Here is a 24,730-nt window from a genome sequence, read left to right as displayed (position 1 = left end):
AAGGGCACCATGGCCAGGGAAAATAGAGCTGGACTGTTGCTATGGTAACATATAGGGAGAGGTAAAACCACTAGTTGCGAGTGATCTACGTTCTTAAGCAATTTTGCCAATCGTTCAAAAGAAAATCAAAAGAAAACATCATCAAGATGCAAATTTATCATAATGTATCAATGTCTGTACATTGGCAGTATAAATAAAAGTGCTGAATTGAATACAGCCCCCCTCGTTTTCAGTTCAAATGGTATAGACTCACCATCGGCTTTTGCACTTATATGCACTGAGTCCCTAGGTCTTGTTTGTCAGGCTTCATAAACTACCACGCCGTTTGGTCATTCCTACCTTATCAACCCAATGACAATTCGCCTTTCTTCTGGTTTAATGTAGGATGCAATTAATGGTTTATTTGAGGTTTACTTAAACCAAATTAGTATGAAGAGGTAGTCTCCTTAGGAATCCTGACACAAATTGGTGCCTGAAAGACATAACGAGGGCGAAATATCACCATCGTTATACACAACTGTAAGGGATTTGCATATCGAGCTCCGTGCTAGCTGAAGCTACAGGATCCTGCCAGGGGTCGGCTTGGAGCTGGATCGCGAATGACGCTGTTGCTCTGGTATTCTTTCAGAAACAATTATCTACTGTCTATTTTAGTTAGTGGCGGCTAACGTGTAGAGTTGGCTCCCTTTCTTGACTTTAAAGCACGGGGGTGTTTTCGATAACGGTTTACTGTTTTAAGTTGTTGACGTTAAGACGTTTGCGGCTTTGCAGCTAACCGGTTGCTTGATACTGACCCTCCTAAATGTAAACCAGGTGAATGTGATCGGCACTTTTTTAACTATTTTATCTCATTGTAGGTGCCCCGGCTACATGACTGGATCATCCCTAAAACTATAGCAGACCATCCATCCATTGGTCCAGGCGCTGGCGCTGTCAAATGCACAGCCACATCTAGACTCTATTCAAAGGGAGCACAGGGGTCTACCATCTCAAATAACTGCAGAATCCGGAAGATCAGTCCAAAACATCTCCGAGGATATGAACATACTGAGCCGACGAGACTAACTGCTCTTGTGGACTGAAATAACTAAATAATGGCACTGGAATTTCCAACCTGAAAGATCAGTTTTTGATTATAGGAGCTTGTCAGAACTAGTTTGTTCAACTGGAATGAGTCTGTGCAGTTCACCGATTCCTGCAAAGATTCCCAAAACACCTGTAGCTACCTCCTGTCAGTTCCATGGTGAAGGCTTGAGGGAGTGACTGTTTGCAGAAGGTGGTGTCAACTCCCTGTTTGAAGTCAGCATTACTTTTTTTCCTCCAAATTCACTTCAAGCTGCCTAGTTGATAGAAAGTCCTGCAAAAATGACTTCAGAGTGGGGTGAGAAGTCCACGGCGGACCTCATGAGTAGGTACGTCTCCAAGGAAATGGGATATGAGGTTCCCAAGGAGGGTTGGCGTATCTGCTTGGCACACGAGTTCAAGGAGAAGAGAAAGCCCTTTCAAGCAAAAGATGTCTCGCTGTCCAACGTCCTGGAGCATGTCGGCCTTGGGATCAGGTTTGACACTCCCTCTCTGGCCTTCACATTAAAGAACATTAAGATAAAGATTAAGGAGATGCAAGCTGTGTGAGACAAATCCTCCAAAATACTCACTTAATGCTACATTACATATTACATTCAGTGCATACAGGTTTTTCTTCTCTGTTGACACTGCCTGCTTCAGTTTACACCTCCATATGTCATAGCAACCTTTAGTCTCCACTGTTCAACCTATACCATGTTTCCATGGTGTAGTACCTGGGGAAGCATTAGCCTATAGTGTTATATTTCTCAGAGCACACCTGAGAGCAAGTATGAAGTGTAATCCTGACTTGAAAATAGTGATGCTTCCAGAAGTTCTATCTAATTTCCCACAGGCTCCAGTTATAGGACAGGATAAAACAATAAATCATTGTTTTCCCAACAACATGCTGACACCTGAGGTGAAAAGTTGCACATTCTGCAGCCTTTAGTGGATTGCACTTTCTCTATTATAACCTGTGATGCTTCATCCTAATTTTCCACACACTCCAGTCACAGGACAGAATAGAACAATACATTGTTTAAATTGGGGCAGATAAAAAGACAAATTTCAGAAAGAAAGAAGCAATAAAACATTATTGCATTTAAAACTGATAACCATGACTACAGGAGGAAGTGATTTGCTTTCGGAGTTTAAGCATGGATTGTTAAGATCTTATCTGTTGCAATGACTCCAGTCAAATTGTTTTGTCTCTTTCAGTGCAGTTAGTTGTCCATGATTTTATCATACCAGAAAGTCTGACATTAGTGCAACTTAAATATACCCTCCTAGTCCGAAGGAAAAGAACAAACATTTGACCCTCCTTCAGAGTGATCTATGAGCTCTGATTCCAGGTCAGCTTAAAGTTCAAGATGAAGATTATTTGCTCCTCTCTGACTTCAAAACGTCAATAGTAGCAGTAAAAGCAATAAAGATAATAAGGTTGATCATTTACTCTCCAATACATGATACACCTGCTTTTAAAGTTTCCTGCAGCTTGTTAAATATTTGAGGATGAACTGTCTGCTTGCAGCTGTACAGAAAAAATAATAATCCAGCACAGATCGTAACATCTGTGTTTGTTTTCCCAACAACCAGCTGACATCTGAGATGCAAAGTAATACATTCTGCAGCTCTAGTGGTGTCCAATTTCTCTCAGTTTAAATCCTGAGAATGTGGCACAACTGAGGAGTCTTCAGCTGTTTCAGAGCAAGTCTGGTGTCAGCCATTAGGCCTCCTCCTCGATTTCAATTGTATTTAGACCTCTTTAAAACACAGACTCATTAGTAGTTTTTACAAATATTTACCTCCATCCATAACACATCTCTTGTAGGTTTGGTATGGATATGTAATTTCTTTTAGCTGTGAGCAAACCATAGAGAAGCCAGTTATTTCTCTATCAATGCTCAGCTGAGATCCAACATGTTCCCATAAAACAGTTGCAGTTCACTTCAAACCACAAACTTCACTTGCTTCACTCTTCAGAAAACTGTTGTAATGTTGCACAAAAGCAAATATTCTGTTCTCTCAGTAAAGCTCTTTCCTTCTTCTCAGAGGAGTTAAAGACAGGGCAACTGGCTGACCCAGGTACAGCCACACCCTCAGCTCTCTTTTATGTGTGTGAGAGGTGCAGCAGTGAGGGATTAATCTAATACCAAAAATGTTTGTGGAAAGCTTGAATTCACACGGAAGCACTGTGTAGGTAAAGCTGCTCATATAGCAGGAAAAATCTAGAAATACTGTAAACTGGACTTTGATGTATGGACAGTGTGTTTCTATGGTTGTAAATGAAATGGCAAACAGGTTAGATTCAGGTTTGCAGACTTGGGCTCTAGTCACAGGTCCACATAAGAATGAGGACAATAGTTTTCATTCCAGTCGAGCTGCAGAACGACATCCTGACAATAGAGCAACCTGCTGACCTTAAATAACACGCTTTAACTGATCCTATTCATCTCCTCCTGACTGGAGCTGTATCGGTGGGTCTTTGTTGTTTTCCTGGACCGTGCTTTGCTGTGAAGTTATTGTTTGCAGTACAGTTGGGCGCTACACTGTCGTGCACAGCAGTACTGCCATTTTACAGGATCTGATCTTTCTTACAACAAACAAGATCCCTTTGAGGCTCAAACTTAATTGATTATTCTGGTGTACAAGTCCTCTCTTCCATGTTTTGACTTTTAAACATGCAGCTACTGTAGTGCTGATGAGCTACATTTATGTGAGGTCACTTTACCGGGGCCTGTTGCAGTCTACTTCCACTTCCTAGAAAAAGTTTACAACAGATAACATCAGAAAAATGCAGTGAAACATGCCTTTGAGGGAGAAGAACTGGAGTGCAAATGTCATATTTCTAATACTATTAAGGCAGCCGTCTACACTCCAAATTAACCATGAGATGAGATGCATCAGGATCTTTGTGGCTAGACACATTTACATAAAAGCCTGAGAGGAATCCCTGCTATACTCGCAACAGAGACACATTTGTTGAAGCTTGCACAGCTTATTGTGTACTTCACAGGCAGTCTGATGTAAGCCACTGCATATAGATCTGAGACCACATAACAGAGTGTACACATAAACCCTAATGTTCTTAACCATTTTTCCCTTGATGTCATTTGCTGTTTTGGACAATTAGGAGAGAGAATTAGCTGTAAAGATGCCAACAGTCCAGTTATGCAAACAGGAAGCAAATAAACAGCCAGGAATTGCTGCACCTACAAAGAAACTGCTGATTTAGTGGTTTGTTTGGCAACCTGTCAGCTTGCTGCCATTACTGTATCTTATGGCCATTTTTTTTTGTTCTGGAGACCTTTTAATGGCTCCACTTTGCAAATAGAAACACAAGAAGTAGTTTTTCAATACAAACATGAGCTAAAAGCTGAAGAGTTAAACATAATGGAGATTATCGGCTCTGCAGGCAGGTCTGTGATGAACTAATGAACTGTCTTATTAAACAGCAGCTTTGTTTGGTGCATTAGCAGAAAGTCTAGCATGTCGTAGATCAGCATTCAGAGCGCAAAACTATTAATGACTCTGAACAACTGAGCCTCAGGCATCAGGCTCTGTGGGCTGTTTGAAACCTGTTGTAATGCAGCCTAATTAATATTTGACAGAGTGCTGCACGCACACACGTACACACACTTGCACTGGAAACATCGCTCAGATAAAGTCGACCTACTGCTTGGGCTGCACTCCCCTCATCTTACAAACGCGTCCATCATGCAGTTGCACAATTCCCTCTTCTCTTTCTGCCAGTGTGTTTATGTGTGCAAACTGTCACTGTTGGATCCAGCTTTGGCCAAGAGTGCTTAGGTGTTGGAAACTGCTGTAGCTGCATTTAACAGACTGTGAATAGAGAAAAATGAACAAGGGAGGCGAAAAAGCATGTTTACTAATTGCACATGTGCCTGGGATAGTAATTTATGAGCTGAAAGCACTGCAATCCTGATCCTTTAACACATGACAATAGTTAAAATGCATGTTGTCTTTGTGACTCTGAGTCTTTGTTGATGTACTTGCATGATTTTTGCGTTCAGAGACTTGCATTTCTTCCAAGTGATCATTGAATTGTATCAATGTGTCCATCCAGGTATCTAAAGTGGTGGTACAAGAAGACCCAGGTGGAAAAGAAGGCTCCATTCATTGATATGTTTCGTGCCCAACCTTTGCGGCAAATATATGGTGAGTTTGGTTGATCTTACAACACAGTGTGCTCAATTTGTTTATGCTAAATTAGAATGGTATAAGATAAATATATTATAGTAAATTCACTTGTTTTATCTACTTTTTGGCACTTTTGGTGTAATTCTGATCAATAATTCTGTCTAATCCTGCACAACGGAACGGCCCAATGTGATTTAAACGCTTGTGTGACAGCTGTTCAGATCTTTGCACTTCCCTGTCATATCACTTTGGATTATGTTAGTAGTAGTCACGCCCTCGCTATATCCCATTGTTGACACTGTACTGTAATTTACAGGTGCTCCACTGGGCGGTATCGGAGGAGGTACTATCACGAGAGGTTGGAGGGGGGAGTTCTGCAGATGGCAGCTTAACCCTGGGATGTATCACTACAAAACTGTCACGGCCAACCAGGTATGAAAGATACAGCTAGGAGGCAGAAATTAATTTCTCAGTGAAAGGAAATTTAGGTGGCTTTATATTTTTGAAATCATGTACAGAAGCTCGTTGACTTATATGAATGTCAGCAACCAACAAGAGTCCAACAAACACTCCTACAACCGTCTAAGTCTAGATTTTTGACAAGTAATCACTTCTCTCTAAACTAATAAATAAAAACCTAACCAGAAAACCAGCCCCCGCCATAGGAACAGTTTCTGTGAAGTAGGAGTCAAATGCAGAACAGAAACAAACCCTTGCAAACCTCAAAGAACTGTTAGTTTGAATACAGCGTATATATTCATTTTGTTATATGGTTGTGTAATTTTTACTTTATGCCTGTCTGAAATGGGAGGGAATTCTGGGAAATGTAGAAAGATGAGGCAGATTCAGCTTAAATAAGTAAATTCACACTCCTCTGCACTTCTTTCCTACTGTTTCATCATCTGACATGCACATCAGCACAAGAACAGAAGATTCACTTTATGTTAAGATGTCCTTGTGCTCACTGCTCTGTTTTCTTAGTTTACAGTGTGTTTACGTCGTGGAGGACAAACGGTTTACCAGCAGGTGCTATCGGTGGAGCGTCCACCCACGTTACAAGGCTGGAACTGGGGCTACTGCGGGGAATACGCTTTCTATCACGCCTTGTATCCTCGTGCCTGGACAGTATACCACCTGCCAGGACAGAATGTCACTCTAACCTGCAGACAGGTTTCCCCCGTTATCCCTCACGATTACCAGGTAAGTTACGCGTTATCCCGTCTGTTGTTCGCAGCTGCAACAGGCTTTGAATATTGTACATTTTTGAACATGAATAGATGACAATTTCAGCCATAACATCGTGGTGATTATGAGGTCTGACTATGATGAGTCACATCTAACCCGTCATCACGACAGTTTATTCAAACAATAACCAAAAATAAAAGGAGTGTCCAAACTAAGCTGGGAAAAGTTATTAATAAGATAGTATTTTAAGTTGCAAGGACAGCCTGAATCTCGCATGTGGATGCTTTAGTAAGATTGTATATGGCTAGAATAGATTGTAGATGGTACATGTTGTTTTCTAAAGTTAATCCGTCATCTACTTCTCCTTTCTGTCAGGACTCGAGTCTCCCAGTGGCAGTATTTGTGTGGGACATAGAGAATAAGAATGACTACGCTCTGGACGTCTCCATCATGTTTACTATGGTCAACGGATCAGGACACAAGGACGACAAGAGCGGCGGACACTGGAATGAACCATTCCACCTGGAGAAGGAGGGGGAGGCGGTGTCCGGAGTCTTGCTACATCACTGCACCACGGTGAACCCTTACACCTTGTGCATCGCAGCCCGAGAGCAGGTTTGATTTGAGTTTATGATTTTAACAGAAATGAAGGTTTTTGTGCTACGTAGCTAAGTAGAGTAGGGAGTAAACACAGGGTTTGTAACAACAGCCTCTGTTATCTGGAAGTAGATCTAGAATCATAAACTGCTTGTGAAATCTGGGCAGTTAATAGGCATTAGGTTGTAGATTTACAAACAGAGTGTGTTTGTGTGCATGTTTTACCAGCCTGACAGGGAGGTCAGTCACCAGACAGCGTTCAGTCCAAAGGGAACCTGCAGCAGTCTGTGGAGTGACCTGATCACTGACGGACGGCTCGACTCTCCTACAGGTCAGTGTTTGAAAACCGCTATGGAAAGATGAAGCACATGTTTAAAGCTGCTTGTTTGCACAACTTAAAGTCCCTCTTTGGTCACTGAATAAACCTCAAAAACTCATCTCTGTGTTATCCCAGTTACATCTTCAAAAGTTGTTTTTTTCCCGCAAAACTAATCCTTTGCTACTTTAAAATGGCTTAGAAGTAACTCTACACCATTGATTCCTTCCTCTCACCATGTACCCCTACACACTCACACACAAAAAATGCATAGAATGAAAGAAATTAAAGCCCAATACATCAATATAGCAATACATCACTTGAGCATGAGGAAGTATGAGCAGGTCTCATAAATCACTCTTATAAATTAAATGAACTAAATTAACTTTTTTTCCAAAAGGGGATACAAAGATCCTAGGAGAATGGGATATACTGTAAATCAAATTAAAATCCTGACAGAAGTTGAAAATGGTCCATCAGTGAATTAAAATTATTGCTGTTAGAAGAAGCCACCTGACATTAGTGGTGTGCGATACTGCAAGATTTGGTTTCAATCTGATACCAAGTAAACACAGGGCCAGTATCGCCGATATCGATACTCCAGACTAACTTTTTCAGTCGTCACACTGGTGTGACAGACATTGTCAGTTCGTTGCTCCTACCTGGTTAGAGGCAAAACAGCTCACTAGCTGAACATTTGCTTATCAACAGACACTACATTTACCAACGTTCCCTAAACGCCTCAGAGTGCAGACTGATGCTGCTCAGTGGCCGCAGTGCTCAGACAGGAGCGTGAGCAAAAATTACTTTGAAAAGAGTGAGATAAAGTGTCCTCATTTCAGATTTGTCCAAGATGAAAGCGATTGATTTTATTCATGTGTTGTTTTCTATGAGTGGAAAAAACAGCACACGTGTTTCTTAAATTTAAAGACCGAAGTCAGTCATTTTATATAGTGATTAGAAGCTAAAAATCATGATTGTGATAAGTGATTATTTAATTTTGTAGCCCTGCTATGGTGCTAGCCTTTGTAATTGTCTCTGGTTCAGCATCTTCCTGCCTGCAGTCTGATCATCAGCTGTGTCTTAGTCGGACTTCTCCTTCTTTGCCTCTTCTTTCCTCAAGTTTGGTTGAGGAACGTACAACAGCTAAACAGCTCATTTTACATATCAGGGAGGAACAGACTGACAGAGACACGGAAGAAATTAAAGTTACACTTTCCACAACTATGATATAGCTGCTGAGCCTGTTTGACTGTTTTTCTGGCGCCGCCGAGTTACATGATGGAACAACATCCAATCACAAGAGGAAGATTAGCAAAGTGCTGCTCCGCTCTGTGACAGGAGGAGTTCCCACAGGCAGTCAGGTCGCCTCTTTGATGAAACTGCAGCAGTTCAGACATACAGGACAGAAACTGAAACTTCGTTCAATATCAATACCAATGCTGGTATCATTATGGATATTTGGATCGATACACCCACCACTACCTGACATGACCTCAGTATGAATACAGCTCAGAACTACCGTAGTTGCATGTCTTTCCTCATTTCTGTCTCCACATTTTCTGTCATGTCTCTGCTGTTGTCTCCTATGATATGTTATAGAATGCCCACTAAATATTTTTAGAAGGTGCACTCATCAAAATATTTAATTTGGGGCTTGAAAAGTCTACCTGAGTCTTTGGGTTCACAAATAGGGACACACTAGGCAACATTTTCTGTTGTTCTTTGAGGTCCAATAACACAGTGTTTTCAGTTATTGTGTTGGTTTTCTGTTCCTTATTGTGTTAAACAATAAAAGTATTGGAGATGCCATATATTTTGCCTGTTTGAGCTTCTCTCAGTGAACTGCTATCCCTCTCTACAGGATCCAGTCCACCCACGCCTAAAGGAGAGAAGGTGGGAGCAGCATTAGCTGTTGGCTGCTCTGTGCCGGCTCAGAGTCGTAACACTCTGGAGTTCTGCCTGGCCTGGGACATGCCCAAAATCACCTTTGGGTCTAGGGAGAGGGAACACATCAGGTACATCAAACACAAAAGAAATACCCATACAGGATGTTGCTTTGTGGAAAGTGGAAATTCCTCTAAACCTTTTGATTTTAAAAATTTTAATACCTGGGGTCATACATGGTAATGTTTAATTTAAGCATGACACAGTTCATGTGAAAAAATAGGAGCTCAGAGTTATCTTCCCCCTCAGATGTACAAATGTGGAGCAGCACTGTTTGTATTGTTGTTGGCTGCACTTCAGCACCGTCACATGCAGGTGTTGTTTCCCTCAGCTTTGTTTGCTGTCTTGTCGTACTCAGGTTGCAGAGCAAGAAAACCACACTGGTGTTGCCTTTACTTTTATTAGCTGTGGTTTAGAGAGGTTTCGAGTTCACCTCAGTTTCAGATCAGTTTTTGCAGCTCAAGAATGTTCTTATATGGATAATTTTGAATAGCTAAGGCAGAAAAGGCATCTAGGAAAGCAAAAAATGTTTTGCTGACTTGTGGTAACCAGACAAATACACTTTCAATGTGTGTCCTGTTTCACAGCTTCAGGAAAGCTGACACACAACCAGAATTATCTCTGAGCAACTCTTTGCTTTTCTGTAACCAAACCTGGCTCTGCCTTCATTGTTAAATTATTCAAGATATATTGTTTCTTCTTTTTGTTGATGAGCATGAAGCATTTTTGTGCCTGTGTCAGCGGGTTGTGACTTTTCTGTTTGCAGGAGATACACTCGTTACTTTGGGACCAAAGGCGATGCTTCCCCTTCACTCAGTCACTACGCACTGACACACTACAAGCAATGGGAGAGTAGCATTGAGGACTGGCAAAAACCCATTCTGCAGGACAGGTAGTTCACAACTCTGAACATTCAAATGAGCACTTTTGTGCACTAAACCACACAGTTTCACTTGTTCATTATAGAAGACTTTGTACGTGTACTTGCCTTCTCTGCATACGACTGTTCACCTCAGCAGTAGAGCACCATTTTTACTTTTGTTTTCGTTGTGTCTCTCAGTTCTCTCCCCTCCTGGTACAAGTCGGCCCTGTTTAACGAACTGTACTTTGTGGCGGATGGAGGGACAGTGTGGACGGAGCTGTCGGAGGATGCTGATGTCAGTGGCGGCGTGCGTAGCGAGAACGGGGGTCTGCCAGCTCAGCCTGCTGTCGTCAAGGAGTACGGCCGCTTTGCTTATCTAGAAGGTAGGTAAGGAAATGGGTGTTCTTTTGTATTTATTGCTTTTTTTTTTTTTTTTTTTAAACTAGACCCTCATTGATTGTTGCAGTTCACAGCTAATTAGTAATGTAACATATCTTACATAAAAGTGAGCTGCAGTTAACATCCAAAAAGCATGACAGCCATCCATTATCTGTACACTCCTTAATCCTCATTAGGGTCGCGTGGGGCTGGAGTCTATCCCAGTTGACTTAGGGTGAAGGCAGGCAAACAAGTGTGACGTGTACATAGTAAAAATAAAAAACAGACAAATGTCTATGTTAAATAAACGATTGATAACCCACATTTCTTGTCGTCCAGGTCAGGAGTACAGAATGTACAACACCTATGACGTGCACTTCTATGCGTCCTTTGCACTGATCATGCTGTGGCCCAAACTTGCCTTGAGTGTGCAATACGATATTGGTGAGTGAAATCTTAACGTTTTATCAATTAACTAAGCATATGTGTTTAATAAAGAGCCATACCAGGCACAGATTTTACAGCATTAATCTCCTCTCAGCTGGCAGCGTGGTTCAGCAGGACCCAACAGAGAGGCTCCATCTGATGAGTGGGCGTTATTCTCCTGTCAAGTCCAAAAACGTGGTGCCTCATGACATCGGAGACCCAGGTAGGTGAATAGCAATCTCTGAGAGGAGTAGAAAGAAAATGACATTTAATCCATATAAAGAAACCATAAAAAAGTTATTTTTTCTACATTGCTTTCCTACGAAACATCTACACACCAGGACTGCTACTGGTTTTCTAATTTATCTGCTACGTTGTGATTGAGTTACTGCCTTTCAGACAGTCAAATGTTCAGTGGTGAACGAAGAACATCTTTCATATCTTTTTTTCCATGTCACGATTTCTCTCTGTAGATGACGAGCCTTGGCAGAGGGTGAATGCCTACCTTATCCACGACACTGCGGACTGGAAGGACCTCAACCTGAAGTTTGTCCTACAGGTCTACAGAGACGTTCATCTCACCCAGGACAACCAGTACCTGCGAGACATGTGGCCCGTCTGCCAGGTATAACAGATGAAATAGTCTTAATTACACTGATTGAGAGAATTATTTAATGCTATTTATAGAACTAACACAAAACTGGAGTATATTACAGGTATCAGTGTCTTGCTCTGAATTTTTTGCCCACCTAGTTAGTATTACTCTGGTTGATCTGTTAGGCAGTGATGGAGTCCGAATTAAAGTTTGACCTGGATGGAGATGGCCTGATAGAGAACTCTGGATACGCTGACCAGACTTATGATGGTTGGACAGTGACTGGACCAAGGTAAGCGTTTAATGAATGGATGGGAAAACAATTCAACTTTCTTTGCCAGCCTAGAAAATATACATCTTTTTTTAGATTAGTGCTTCTATTGTCTTTGGCTGTCTCTTTTTTCTCCACGTTACCTTTTTTATTTTCCTTAAAATGAAATAATCCCACAGTTATGTTTGTGCTGTTCAGCTTTGCAACTAAATCCATGACACTGATGTGAACAGATGCTCATCGCAGCCTCGTGGTAAACAATTAGTGCCAATAAACCACAGCAGAAGGAAAGTATTGGACAACCACGTGTGATGACTGAAACGTGACATTTCTGTTGACTCCATCCAGCTGTTTTCATACCAGTTATGCAATATTAATTATAAGTCCTTAAGTACTTGGACACTCCCCAGAAAAAGGGGCTACTGTATTGTAATTTAATTTACAACTTAAAGTCTGAACTAGATGGCTGGGGGAAGCGAGAGAAGGAAGGAAATGGAAAACGCATTTGTTTATAGCTGCAGTGCTTCTCTAAATGTGAGTCAAGGGGCTGAGTTTGGGATCTGGCTCTTCAGCAAAGGCTTTGGCTTCCAAACTAACAGTTCCTGTTTACAACTTCATCTCGCTGATCTGTCTTTTCAACTTGTAAACAGTAGACACAGAGGACTCAGTACAAAAACTACACAGACACTAGAAATTAACATTAGTAAGGGGGTTTAAACACTGGCCCCACTGACGGCACTTGATTTTTCTAATAACAGTATTTGTTAATTTCAAGACATATCTTTTAAAAAACACCAAAATCATACTACTTACCAAAGCCAGAAACTGTAAACACTGATGAAATCATCAGTTTTTTTGTTTGTTTTTTTACTTTGATGGTCCTTGAACTAAATTTTGTTGGGAAATCTAAACTCAAAATCAAAATGATCAAAAACATTTTAGTCTACGTGGCAAAACAGTTTGCATCAAGAGAGCACCTCCCACCTTGTCACAGTCAAAACACATCACTTGCTGAACATCTGCTTATGGATAGACACTACAATTTACCAATGTTCCCTAAACAATCCACATTACAGGCTGTGGTAGCAGCTGCTTGGTGGCTGCAGTGCTTAGACAGGCATGAGACCAAAAGTGACCCTGAAAAGAGTAAATTAGGACGTTCTAATGTCAGAATTATCCAAGATGAAACTGAGTGATTTTTTTTTCTACATGCGTTGTCTTCTATGAGCTGAATAAACAACACATGTAGCTGTGGTCTGCATTTAACGAGAAGACCACATTTTTAAGCGTAAACACCACAGTAGGTAGTGTTCATGTAATGGTGCGAAGCTAAAATCATTATTGTGATTAATGTTCATTTAATTTTGCGGCCATACTTCTGCCTTAGACATTGTGAGCTGAACTTCTCTTTGTCTGCCTCCTCTTCCCTCATTTTCTTTTTAAATAACAAGCTACTTCACCTTTTTAACACACATCAACTAAACAGAGACAGACTAACAGAACCACTGAAGTTGTAAAAGAACTACTTTCCACCACTGTGGTTAACACAGTAGCCACAAATACAGCTTACTGATCATCACGCACTCAAAAAAAGGTTTCAAATGTGACTATTTTGGTTGCAGTCTGGAGCCCTGCAACAAGTTGTATTTTCATCTCGGAGAGAATGACATTTTTCTTTGTATTTTGCAGTGCATACTGTGGTGGACTGTGGCTGGCATCCCTGTGTGTGATGTGTAAAATGGCCAGACTGGTGGAGAGCGAGGAGTCATACCAGCGTTACAGAGACCTCTTGGACAGAGGCAGTGCTGCTTTTGACAAACTGCTGTGGAACGGCAAGTTCAAACATTCATTTTTCATGTTGTGTTGAATATGGAAAGTGAACACTCAGTTGCACTGAGTCCTGGTTTAAGAAGAGAGGAATTGTTTATTTTAATTAGTGACTAATAAAATAAACTCAACTATTTATTTCCACGTACGGACTGACAACAGTAAGAAGAAAAAAAAGATTGAAGCTTAGCTAAGTTTGTAGCTTTTATAGTGGTAGATATGTATCAACTATTATAGTAATCTATATGAGCGAGCTGCTTTAAGTGACTTTTTTTCTGTTTAGGCAAATACTACAACTATGACAGCAGTGGGAGAGACCTTTCTAACAGTGTCATGTCTGACCAGTGTGCTGGCCACTGGTTCCTCAGAGCATCTGGGCTGGGAGACGGAGAATACCAGGCAACTTTTTATTATAATATTGTTTCAAGCAGATAGTTGAGCAGAAGGCCCCTGATGATTTGAGACTGAATATCCCAGCTGCTTGTGCTTTGCTTTAGGGAGAACCATGCTAATCATTAGGCAGGCATTTTGCAAATGTGTTACATTGTGAGATAGATTAGTAACAGAGGACAAGTAGAACTTTAACTGATGCATTTAATGACCTCTGTATACTGTGACAGAATAATTCTCTGAGGCATGGACTTTGGACATTGTGTGTTTACTGGCATTTCACATGCACAAAAAAAACTAAGAGAACCTCATGACACATTAAAGCAAAGGGAAAAACCCAAACGCATAAAATGAGCTCTTGAAGTTGTTAGTAATATTTGGGAATCTAAAAATTTACTTTGTCCAATAGTGAGTTTTGTTAAACTCACATGTATCTGTGCTAAAGACTAGACAAACGGTTACCGTTTTTAAAATGACAGTAACAGTTAACTGCAAAGTTCATACGACTCCAACCAAACTATGCAAATCCCTATTAGATGATACTATTTTGTCCAAGATACTAACTGAACAGAACATATTCTAGCAATATAATGATTTTACTAACTTTTTAGAAAGCTTAATTTCTGTCATTTCTGTAGATGAGGACATAATTTTGTTATTGATGGACACATTCAATATGTAAGTGCTTCTAATACACACATGCAGCATTGCAAAACTTATATTTTCATTTGCATGCAGTACATTGCTTTTGGTTTAAGGTTTATGACTTAACATCTCCTTCTACCAAGCTCCAGAATGCACAAATACCAGTAAAGGCTTGTTTTCAGATTGGGATACAACAACAAAATCTTGTGGTCTCAGCATCACTTCCTGTCTCCCTCCAGGCTTTTCCCAAAGAGAAGATCCAGACCGCACTAAAATCTATCTTTGACTTGAACGTAATGAGCTTTGCTGGTGGTCAGATGGGGGCAGTTAATGGGATGCGTCCCGAAGGAGTGCCTGACCGCTCCAGTGTCCAGTCGGATGAGGTCTGGATCGGAGTAGTGTATGGACTAGCAGCCACTATGATCCATGAGGTGAATGCATGTGTCTGTGAATGTCTCTTTTATATTTAGGGTGTGAAACTATCAGTGTATCCTCCTCGCATTTGGCTTTTACTACAGTGTTGGACATGTCGCGCTGTGTAGCAAAATGTTACGTCAAATTTCAAGCAAAAATACCAAATATTTTCTAGGTCCAGGTCATCTGTTATTATAAAGTTACGATGTTTTTGGGGGGGATTTTTTTGTCTTCTTGGATAGTCTGTGAAATATCTTGAGGTTTTAGAGTGTTGGTTAGCGCAAAGCAGCGTTTTCAAGATATCTGCTTGGGCTTCTTCAAGTTTTTTACATTGAAAAGTTGTATTTTCTGTAAAACACGTTAAATGCAGTTTTTGTTGTGTCATATATGCAGTTGAGGAATTACTCAGTTATTGGACTCGCTAGAGTCACATAGCTGTCTACTGACTCTTGCATCCCGAATCAATTGTTCCACTTAATTTGGAGCAAAAAGTCAATAAGCCTATTTATCAAGTTACTAAACAGTTAAGATTTTTGTTTACAGACACTGCCCTAAAGGCCACTGCATAATAAATGATAAGTGTGTTTTTGTATGACTAGTTGTGCTAACACTGGACATTAAGCATAATACGGTCTATTTTTTTCCTCAGGGTATGTGGGAGGAGGGAATGCGCTCAGCAGAGGGCTGCTACCGGACTGTGTGGGAGAGGCTGGGTATGGCCTTCCAGACTCCTGAAGCGTACTGTGAGAAAGGCATCTATCGCTCTCTGGCGTACATGAGGCCTCTGAGTGTTTGGGCCATGCAGCTCGCCCTCAACACTTCACAGAAGAGTCAGACCCCATCAGCTGAAACTGGAGACATAGACACAGCTAGAACCTGAGTGATCAGATGGTGTGAAATGAGAAGTACAGCGAGTTCTGGCAAAAGTAACCTCCGAGCTCTCCTGCAGCCACCAATCTCATCTGCACTGACACCCTGCAGAGCTCTTTTTGACTGGTTATGGACCTTGAATTTAACTGAATAAAGTTCGTTTTGCTCCAGATGTTTTGTCATTTGAGGCTTGAGATCAGAACAGTAGTTTATGCTTGACAAAGTCAGTAGCTATGACGTAGCGGTTGAATTTTTAGATGAGGACATTTTTCGTGAGAGTACGAATCGTCTCGCCATGTACGGTGTTAGCCAGGCAGTTTCAAAATCATAGTCTGCGTATATCGCTAATTAAAAATTGAACTTATGTTCCAGTAAATATGATCTGTTTGGACGCATGTGCACACACATGAAAACGCTACATTTCACAATTTACAATCATGCCAATAATAATCCTTGCATACCTGCGAACATGAATATTTTTTTTTCTCCTTTTAAATTTGAATGCGGTAGTAAGTGATATGTGATGAATGATACTGAAAATTATGTTGGAAAGAAATGTTTTTTCCTTTCCTTTTCTTTTTTTAAAAATAGGCATTTAATGCCTTTTTGCATGTTGACCTAAATCTACAGTATACAAGTGTAACGGCAATATTTACTGTTTTATAAAATCCAATATTCACGACAATCATGCTGAATAAATGACAGTATAAGATACACATTGTTGTGTTGTTAAATTAAATGCATGTGAAAACGATTTATGTAGTTATGACGTTGTGGCATTAGTTTCAAAGTCTCTTAGATTGTTGCAACGAAATTTATTCAGAACTTCCAGTATACAGGAGTATCAGACATCATGAAGGTTAAAATTACTCAATACAGTCCTCAGACACTAAACCACAGCATCCTGTTCACTCTCATACATCACCTAACTGACCTGTTGCTAGTGGTGCAGAGCGTCCTGTGTTAAGCTTGTTTTATGATTGCAGCATCCGTGAGATCCGTGCGGACAAATTATGTCCTTTTAGCAGCCACGCCCCCTCACATGGCCTTTCTCAACTGGAAAATTTCCGCGTCAACACCTCCAAACTTTTCTAACTACGAGGACAGAGACACGCGGAAAGCTGGCAGAAGAACAGGAGCTCCTAGCAGCAGAAGTTCAGAAATACAGGCATTTATATGATTGATCACACAAAGATCACTGTGACAACCGGGTCATGAACAATTCATGGTGTGAAATTAAAACTAACTGTTGAAATGCAACTATTCGGTAAAATGTCATGTTGTAAGTGGTGTAAACGATGGCAAACTTCTTCTACTCTAGTACTAGACTAGGTAGATATGTGTTTGCGACACACTGCCCCTGCAGTTTGGGAGCAGGTGCTGAATAGAATATAAAATCACACACGGTCTCTCGAGCGGATTACCAAGCGTCTCATTTCCGCGTGGCCCAATCATGCGGAAAGCATAACCCAGCCTTTAAGGGTGGCAAAAGACTAAAGTTTTGTATCTCCAATTTTCCAAACTTATCCTAACAGAAATACGGAGTGCGACAAAAAGAGGGACAATGAAAACGGAGGTGAAAAATGAGAAAAAAAGAGTTGAACTGACAGTCTTTCTTGGCTACGCTGCCTTTCTGATTCACATGAATGCAATTTCTTACTTGAATTCCAATAATTATGCAAAATACGTAATTTTACTCGATGGCGGGTGAATCTGTGGATCCGAAGGTTGTCGATTCGATCCCAGCTCCTAACATATATATTCTAACACAGACAATAACTAGTTGTTCATCTTTGAGATATAACTAACTTTGCCATAAAATTATGTGTGGCCTATTGTAAATGTATTGCTAACTGGTCAGACTCACAGAAAATCAGCTTTTTATGTGCTATTGACAAAGCTGTATAAGCAGTTATTATTCTTTGTGCTTATCTATTTATATTGATACTTATGGAAGCTAATCAGACTCATGAGATTTTAAATTTTTAAAGCTGCTGAATTTCTAACTTTGAATTTTGAAATTATGTGATTTTTTTATGTCTGAATATAGCTCATCAAAATTTTAATAACAAATTTTCACTTGTTTTTCAATGCTTACCAATTCAAAGTCAAAATTTCAGGTGTAAAAATTCTGAGCATGATAATTTCGACAGGTTAAATTCGGTGTGAAAAATTCGCCACATTCGCTTGTTTCTCTGGGCCTGCGGGATCTTAGTGCATAAATACCCACCACAAGTACCACCTGAAGACTAGAGGGGAGTTCAGTCAGGTTCTGGTGAGGCAGTTAGAGGGATGAAGCCACGGTGACAATTCAGCTGTTTGAGCCGCAGATGTCTTGCTGTACTGAGGACATCTTATGATCAGTGTGAACAACTGTGGTTTCGCATGATGTACCGTTTCATCCAAAAGTACTTCTTTTGGCCTTGTCTGAAGAGAGGTGTGTCTCAGTATGTTTGGACTGAGAGGAGTCAGCTCTCCTTTCCTCGGAGTAAAAAGAACTGTTCGTATGACTGTAAAACTGAGGTTCATCGGTCTGCTTAAACATATTCCCAGCAGCAACCATTCCGGAGGAGGATGGAAGGGTGCAAACTGTTACTTGAGTGCTGACCATAGATGTGTCTGTTTTTTACAGTCTTACTGTTGGGCTGTTGGCTACATTAAAGGCTCTGAAAATGTGGCTGATGCTTTGTGAAGAGCCCCTGGTAAAACTGTGCTTGTTGGAACCATGCATAGTTCTCCTGGTCCCTTGTCTGTTTCTCCTCCTCAACTCTTAAAGTACTTCTCCAGGTGCCTGGGGTTGCTGGGTGCTAGTTGGAGATTGGTGGGATGACTGGGGTGGTTTATGAAATTCAGGTGTAAAAATTCAAAGCACGAAAATTTCAACAGGTCAAATTCAGTGTTAAAAATTCGCCATCAATAAATTTGCTGTTCACATCCAGGGGACATAGGCGTAAATCGAACCAATGCCCAGCCAATGAAGTTATGCTCCTCTGGTCATGTGATGCAGAGGGTTGAAAGCACAGGACTTCAGAAATTAGGGCAAGTAAATTGACTCCCTGCAGCAGAACTCTGCAGTGTTGCCTCTTCAGCCTTTTATTCTGCCACTGTATAAGAGTGGTTTGATTGATGGCAAATAATTGCAGGGTAGTATTCTGCATAACCATGCCATTTCCCAGGAACATCTGCTGAATTTTATTGTAGTCCAAGAGAATCAATATCCATTGTGGCAGAACATAATTGCCGTTTTATTTTTGGGCTCTTGTGAATACTGCAGGCCATGATGAAGATTGCTTCTACCAGGCAACAACAGTCTGATCACTGGGGAGGAGATCCAGACGAACCCAGGACACAGCAAATCATGCTTTCCACTCCTGTGTAAATTCAGCCTTTCGTTTTAGGTGTTTATACCGCCCAGTGGTCAGGCGCACCTGGTGCCGAGCGGCATATACCACACGCTGCTGGTCATATGGCAGAAGATTTTGCCATAGGTCTATTATGGTACTGGCCTGCTGGCTAGACAGAGTTCGACCATTTTCAGCTAGTATCCCCACCAAGTACCGTGCCAGGCTGTCCACTCGGTCCATCCACAGGATAGTTTTCATCCACAGCCTGGTTAATATAACAATACAATAAAAATCAACAAAAATACTACCACAAGCAGAAACATACAAGTATAATGTGACCTGTGAGTGAGACTAACCTTTTGCTTGGGTGCACCAGTGGCCTGTTAAACATGACAAGATGAGCATTAGAAATATATCACTGTAATCAAAAAAGTAACAATTACACTTGTGACGACTCTCCACCTAGACACCAGGTGTCCCTGTGTTTTCTTTTCAGAGCTGAGGGAGGGTCGTTAGCTAATTGAGCCACACCTGGGTTCCCATGGCTCAACTGCATAAAACCTCACTCACTTCCAGTCAAGCTCTCTCTGTGGCAGGAGCTTCTTTCTTCAAGAGCACCAGCAGCATGGTTTTGGGTTTCTGTTTGGAATCTTTTATGCATAGTTTTGATTGTTTTATGTTAAAATAAAGCCATTCTAGTCACCACACAGTTGTTGTCTCCCTGTTTTGTTGCAGTTGTTGAGCCAAGCTGTAACAAATGGGAGCTCATCCACACCTTAGTAGAACCAGTTTAAACTTATGCAGTTTTGCTGGGTGATAATACCATTGTGAGCACTGGTGATTTTTTTATTTTTATTTTACAGCTCTGACTTTGTAGCACAGCCAAGCTTGCTCCCTGTCAGGTTTCAGGAGCCCCCTGACCCAGTAGCTGTACCAAGTCACAGGTGGATGTTGGCTGTGTATGGGCGAGATATTCTGAGCAGACTTGACCACATAAAAACCAGCATAACATCCACCTTTGGTAGCATACTGAAAATGGACTCAACAAAAAAGGTAAATAACGTTAATGATGCATTGTTTCTGACATTTTTCCTCTTGTGAAATTGCTAATTGTAAGCATAAATGCCGTTCAGTGCAACACAAGTAAAAAGAGAGAGCTATGAATAATATGCTTTGTATGAAAATTAAATGTGATACTAATGCACTGAGTCACATCAGAAACCATGACACTGAATTTTCTTTTGTGTGTCATTATAGATAACCAAGAAGCTGTCAGGCACTGCCAAAGGGACCGGACTATGGCTCACATCAGTGAGTAATGAGGTGGGCCAAATCCTCATCAGTGTCCTGACTGCTCAGGAGGGTTCTGGGCTGGACCTCATGGCTGCAGACCTGATCCAAAGGTACAGTAATGCCGGAGTGGCTCCTCCTCAACTCTTGTATGTAGACACTGACTGCTGCACAGAGCAAGGAGGACAAACTAAGCTCAAAGAGAGGTTTGGTGGGTGGCCGCATGTAGTTGTTAAGCTTGACATCTACCACTTCATGCAGTGGCTGGCATCAGGATGTACCAATGATGCACATCCCCTGTACCCCACCTTCATGGCCAAGCTGTCATGCTGCATATTTGAGTGGGACAGCAGTGATGTAGCACTGCTACGGAGAGCCAAAAGGGAGCAGCTGAGGTGAGATGGTGTCCCTGGTATCACTGACCAAATAGTGGACCAGCAGATTACCAAAGATGACCTGGCTCTGCACTGCAGAAGGCGGACAAGAGGGGAGGTGCAGACTATCATTGTGATCGAGGCGCTGCTTAATGAGCTGATGGGTGTGAAGGGCAGAGATCTTCTTGGTGTCACACTCTTGGACCAGGAGAGGATGCAGCACATTTGGAGAGTCCAGAAGAGGCATGTAAAATGCATTCAGGACCAACCAGGTGTGATCCTGTACACTGAGACAGGAAGTACCACCACCAAAGAGGGAGTTATCCTCCCTAAATACAGGTGCGCCAGGAGGTCAACATCACTTGAGTCCTTCCACTGCCATCTTCACAGGTTCATTCCAGGTTAGTATTAATCACTATTTATCAGCAAGGCTAAATATGTTAAGGTTAAAATTATGTTGTATAATATTGCTTGACAACAGAGACACAGTGTCAGTACTGTTTCTTTGTTTGAATTTATTTTAAGGAACGAGCGCAAACAGTCTGAATTTTCAGCTGTACCTCCTGAAAGGCCTTTATAGATGGAACCAGGACAGAGAAGCTGCTTCTCTGGCAGTCAAGCCACCATCACTGCTGAGCTACTCAGGGGACCTTGTACAGTGTGTGAACAATTACAGTACCAAGGTACTTGGCAGGAAGCTCGTCCCATCTTTTCAGCCTCCTTCTGGTACACCGGTGAGTTTAAATGTTCTGTCATGTGTTCTTACACACATAAACAAAATATGCTTATTTAATTGCCATTGTTTTCTTAAAAATTCTGTTCCAATTGTCCTTCCTAGGAGAGCTAATAGGTATTGATTACCTGTTCAGACAAACTGGAAGGGCCATGCAGAACATTGAGCCTGACACAGAGGAGACTGACCAGATGCTGGAGGACATAGGCACTGAGGAGGAGCTGGAAGATGAGGGTTTTGAGGATGCCAATGTGGACCCCACTGTTGGCCTTTTAGACATCACAGACCCATCCTCTCAGCCATCGCCACCTCAGCCTGTAGTGCAGGAACTCCCACCTCTGTCCAGCCTCCTACAACTGATGCCACTGCCCCATACCTCCCTGCTCCCACTGACCTTCCAGCTACTGTGCCTGCCACAACCGTTGCTGGTCCACTGGTTACACCACCCACACCAGCACAACCTCTGCAACAGCTAGTAAGTATTACTAATATTCTCATCTGGAACAGCTGATGTTTGTAATATCTTGACATGTATTTTAATATGTTATATTTTTGGTAGAGTGTGATGTTTATTTGTGCCACTGGTGCATCAATTTCCACCTCCACCTCCAGCTCTCCCTCTGCTCCTTCTCTCCCCACCGCAGTCACGACCTCTGTCTCAACTGCTACAGCTGACGCTCCTTGTGGGCAACCAGCTATGTGCCCAGCAGCACCCGAGCAAGAGGGGAGTCTCACTCTGAGGTTACACTGTACTTAAATGTTATGTTTCTGCTTGTGGTAGTATTGTTGTTGACTTTTATTGTATTGTTATATTAACCAGGCTGTGGATGAACGCAACATCCCAGGGATGGACCGAGTGGGCAGCCTGGCAGAGTACTTGGTCGGGTTACGGGCTGAAAATGGCCAAACTCTGACTAACCAGCATGCCAGTACCATTATAGCCTTATGGTAAAATCTTCTGCCATATGACCAGCAGTGTGTGGCATATGCCGCTCGGCACCAGGTGCGCCTGACGACTGGGTGGTATAAACAGCCAAAACGAAAGGCTGAATTTACACCAGGGGTGGAAAGCATGACTCGGTGTGTCCTGGGTTCGTCAGGATCTCCTGCCCAGTGGCCAGACTGTTGTCGCCTGGTAGAAGTCATCTTCATTAAACTCTGCAACATCCATAAGAGCCCTCAAACAAAAACACATTTACGCTCTAACACGATGGATGCTGATTTTCAGGGACTACAACAAAATTCGGCAGCTGGTCCTGGGAAACGGCACAGTTATGCAGAGTACTACCCTGCAGTTGTCTGCGGTCAATCAAACAACTGTTATACAGTGGCACAATAAAAGGCTGAAGAGGCAGGACTGCAGAATTCTGCTGCAGGGAGTCAATCTCCCTGCCACAATTTCTGTAGCTTCCATGCCTCTTCCACCACTGCATGTATGGCCCACCGCTGCACCGACACGTCCTGCTCCCCAGCATAAGTACAACCTGCCTGAAAGCACAGCAGGGCAGGCAGTGCTCAAAAGAAAATCCACTGCTTTTCCACCCCTGAATGCTCCACCAATAGTTCGACCAAGGCTGTCTGCTCAGAGGCAGCTCTTCCCAAGACAGGCACCCCCACACATGGTCTTCATTCCCACCCCTTCCGCTAGCCCCTTTATATTCCAGGCCCCACAAGCCCTTGCACCTGCACCAATAGCAGTTGTGCCTGCTGGCCCTCTTCCTCCTCCTACACCTACTCGCAGGCCATACAATTGGGCTGTTGAAAAAAATAAATGCGGTCAGTGCCACCAGCCCCGCACCAAAGAAAGTGGACACAGCCAGTATTATGGGCACATATACTGCCCACAAAATGCCGGTTTGCCACTTGACCAGTGGATGGAGGAGATGCGGAGAAAAAGAGCAAACCAGTAATGGATTCTTCGTCCTTACTGGATATGCTGTGTAGATATTGTAAATAGTTTTAAATAGAGCTGTACAAAATATTGTTTCTTTATTTTTATATTGTACTGTTGTATATAGTTGTGTTAAAATTGTTTCAATATTGTTACTGTTTGTTGTATATACTGCACTTAAGTCTTGTATTTCTTTGTGTGATATCCAATTAATCTGTAAATGTTGTAATAAATCTGGTCTTTATTTCTGCAGCAGTGCTTTGGTGTTTTTTTACATAAATATCTGTATAATAAGACAAAGACCTTAATGCATAGTCTAAATGACTTGATATGGACAGCATTTATTCAAAACCATTTCATAATAGATCAAATGGGGCTTGTTATTTGTAAGAGTATCAATATAAGTAGATACACACAAAAAACAGTAACTGTATATACAGCAACGTAGTTTTGACAATCTTGTCTCTACTTGTGTTACTAATGCAATTGTCCTGTCCCTACTCTTGACCAAGAGAACCTGTTCACACAAGAAAAACTGCACCATGTCAAGAATAGAGACTTCTGTAGGAGTATACGCTTAAAAAATTCCAAACTGTAGTCCATGAAGCACTGAACTGCTTTAGCAATCTCAGTCAAGGATGTGGACAGGGCTCCCCCAAGTCTTCAGACTCCCCCTCCTCCACCAAAGATGTGTGGGTTCCATTCCTGAGCCATCAAGCGGTTCATCAGAACCTCTGTGTTTACCAGACTATCGCTGTTCATACTCATTAAACACTGGGTTTACCAAGTCTGTCTACCAGCCATCTCTGCCGTCTGATCCAACTTGCCACTAAATAGTGATGAGTAGACAACTCTACTCTTCCCTTCACATGAGTGTTAAAGACATAAAACTGCACTACCAATAATACGATCAAGGCCATCACGTGGACACCAGCAAATGCAGAAAGTATCACACTGACATTACTACAGCAGCTGCACTGTTAAAATGTTGCACGCCCAACGTGGGGCTCGAACCCACGACCCTGAGATTAAGAGTCTCATGCTCTACCGACTGAGCTAGCCGGGCTGCTTTTGGCAAACATGTAAAGCAGTCAAAGTCAGATATTTTTCGTGGCAAAGGAGTTATAAATCAAGTCTAAAACCACCCAG

The 24,730-nt window shown here is 41.8% G+C and overlaps 1 protein-coding gene and 1 non-coding gene across 3 annotated transcripts; one reads left to right on the top strand and one right to left on the bottom strand.

Annotated features, from left to right (window-relative positions):
• The first annotated feature begins 336 nt into the window (after positions 1-336).
• On the top strand, positions 337-16,663 carry gba2 (glucosidase, beta (bile acid) 2). Of its 2 annotated transcripts, XM_023287844.3 has the most exons (18): positions 340-616; positions 858-1,559; positions 5,153-5,244; positions 5,543-5,658; positions 6,208-6,426; positions 6,787-7,026; positions 7,237-7,339; positions 9,189-9,342; positions 10,038-10,163; positions 10,332-10,516; positions 10,851-10,955; positions 11,053-11,160; positions 11,411-11,562; positions 11,718-11,824; positions 13,493-13,635; positions 13,914-14,029; positions 14,905-15,096; positions 15,729-16,663. In XM_023287844.3, exons 2-18 carry the CDS (start codon positions 1,366-1,368, stop codon positions 15,957-15,959), a joined length of 2,583 nt encoding a protein of 860 aa, XP_023143612.2. In that variant the 5' UTR covers positions 340-616; positions 858-1,365; the 3' UTR covers positions 15,960-16,663. The 2 variants fall into 2 exon arrangements, with proteins under 2 accessions (XP_023143613.2, XP_023143612.2); XM_023287845.3 differs by lacking the exons at positions 13,914-14,029; positions 15,729-16,663 and having other exon boundaries at positions 337-616; positions 14,905-15,090.
• A 7,911-nt stretch (positions 16,664-24,574) lies between these two features.
• Positions 24,575-24,647, bottom strand: trnak-cuu (transfer RNA lysine (anticodon CUU)). Its single transcript has one exon. It is a non-coding gene; the product is annotated as a tRNA-Lys (tRNA).
• Between the last annotated feature and the right edge of the window lie 83 nt (positions 24,648-24,730).

Source organism: Amphiprion ocellaris, chromosome 23 (assembly GCF_022539595.1).
Source record: "Amphiprion ocellaris isolate individual 3 ecotype Okinawa chromosome 23, ASM2253959v1, whole genome shotgun sequence".
Lineage (NCBI taxonomy): Eukaryota > Metazoa > Chordata > Actinopteri > Pomacentridae > Amphiprion > Amphiprion ocellaris.
The sequence above is the reverse complement of the archived record's forward strand: the minus strand, read 5'-3'. Positions and strand labels throughout refer to the sequence as shown.

Bases quoted from the DNA above. Each gene is read 5' to 3' on its own strand.
- gba2 (XM_023287844.3), top strand. From the start codon at position 1,366: ATGACTTCAGAGTGGGGTGAGAAGTCCACGGCGGACCTCATGAGTAGG. The intron at 5,659-6,207 runs GTATGAAAGATA...CTGTTTTCTTAG, and splicing joins AAACTGTCACGGCCAACCAG to TTTACAGTGTGTTTACGTCG. The intron at 10,517-10,850 runs GTAGGTAAGGAA...CTTGTCGTCCAG, and splicing joins CCGCTTTGCTTATCTAGAAG to GTCAGGAGTACAGAATGTAC.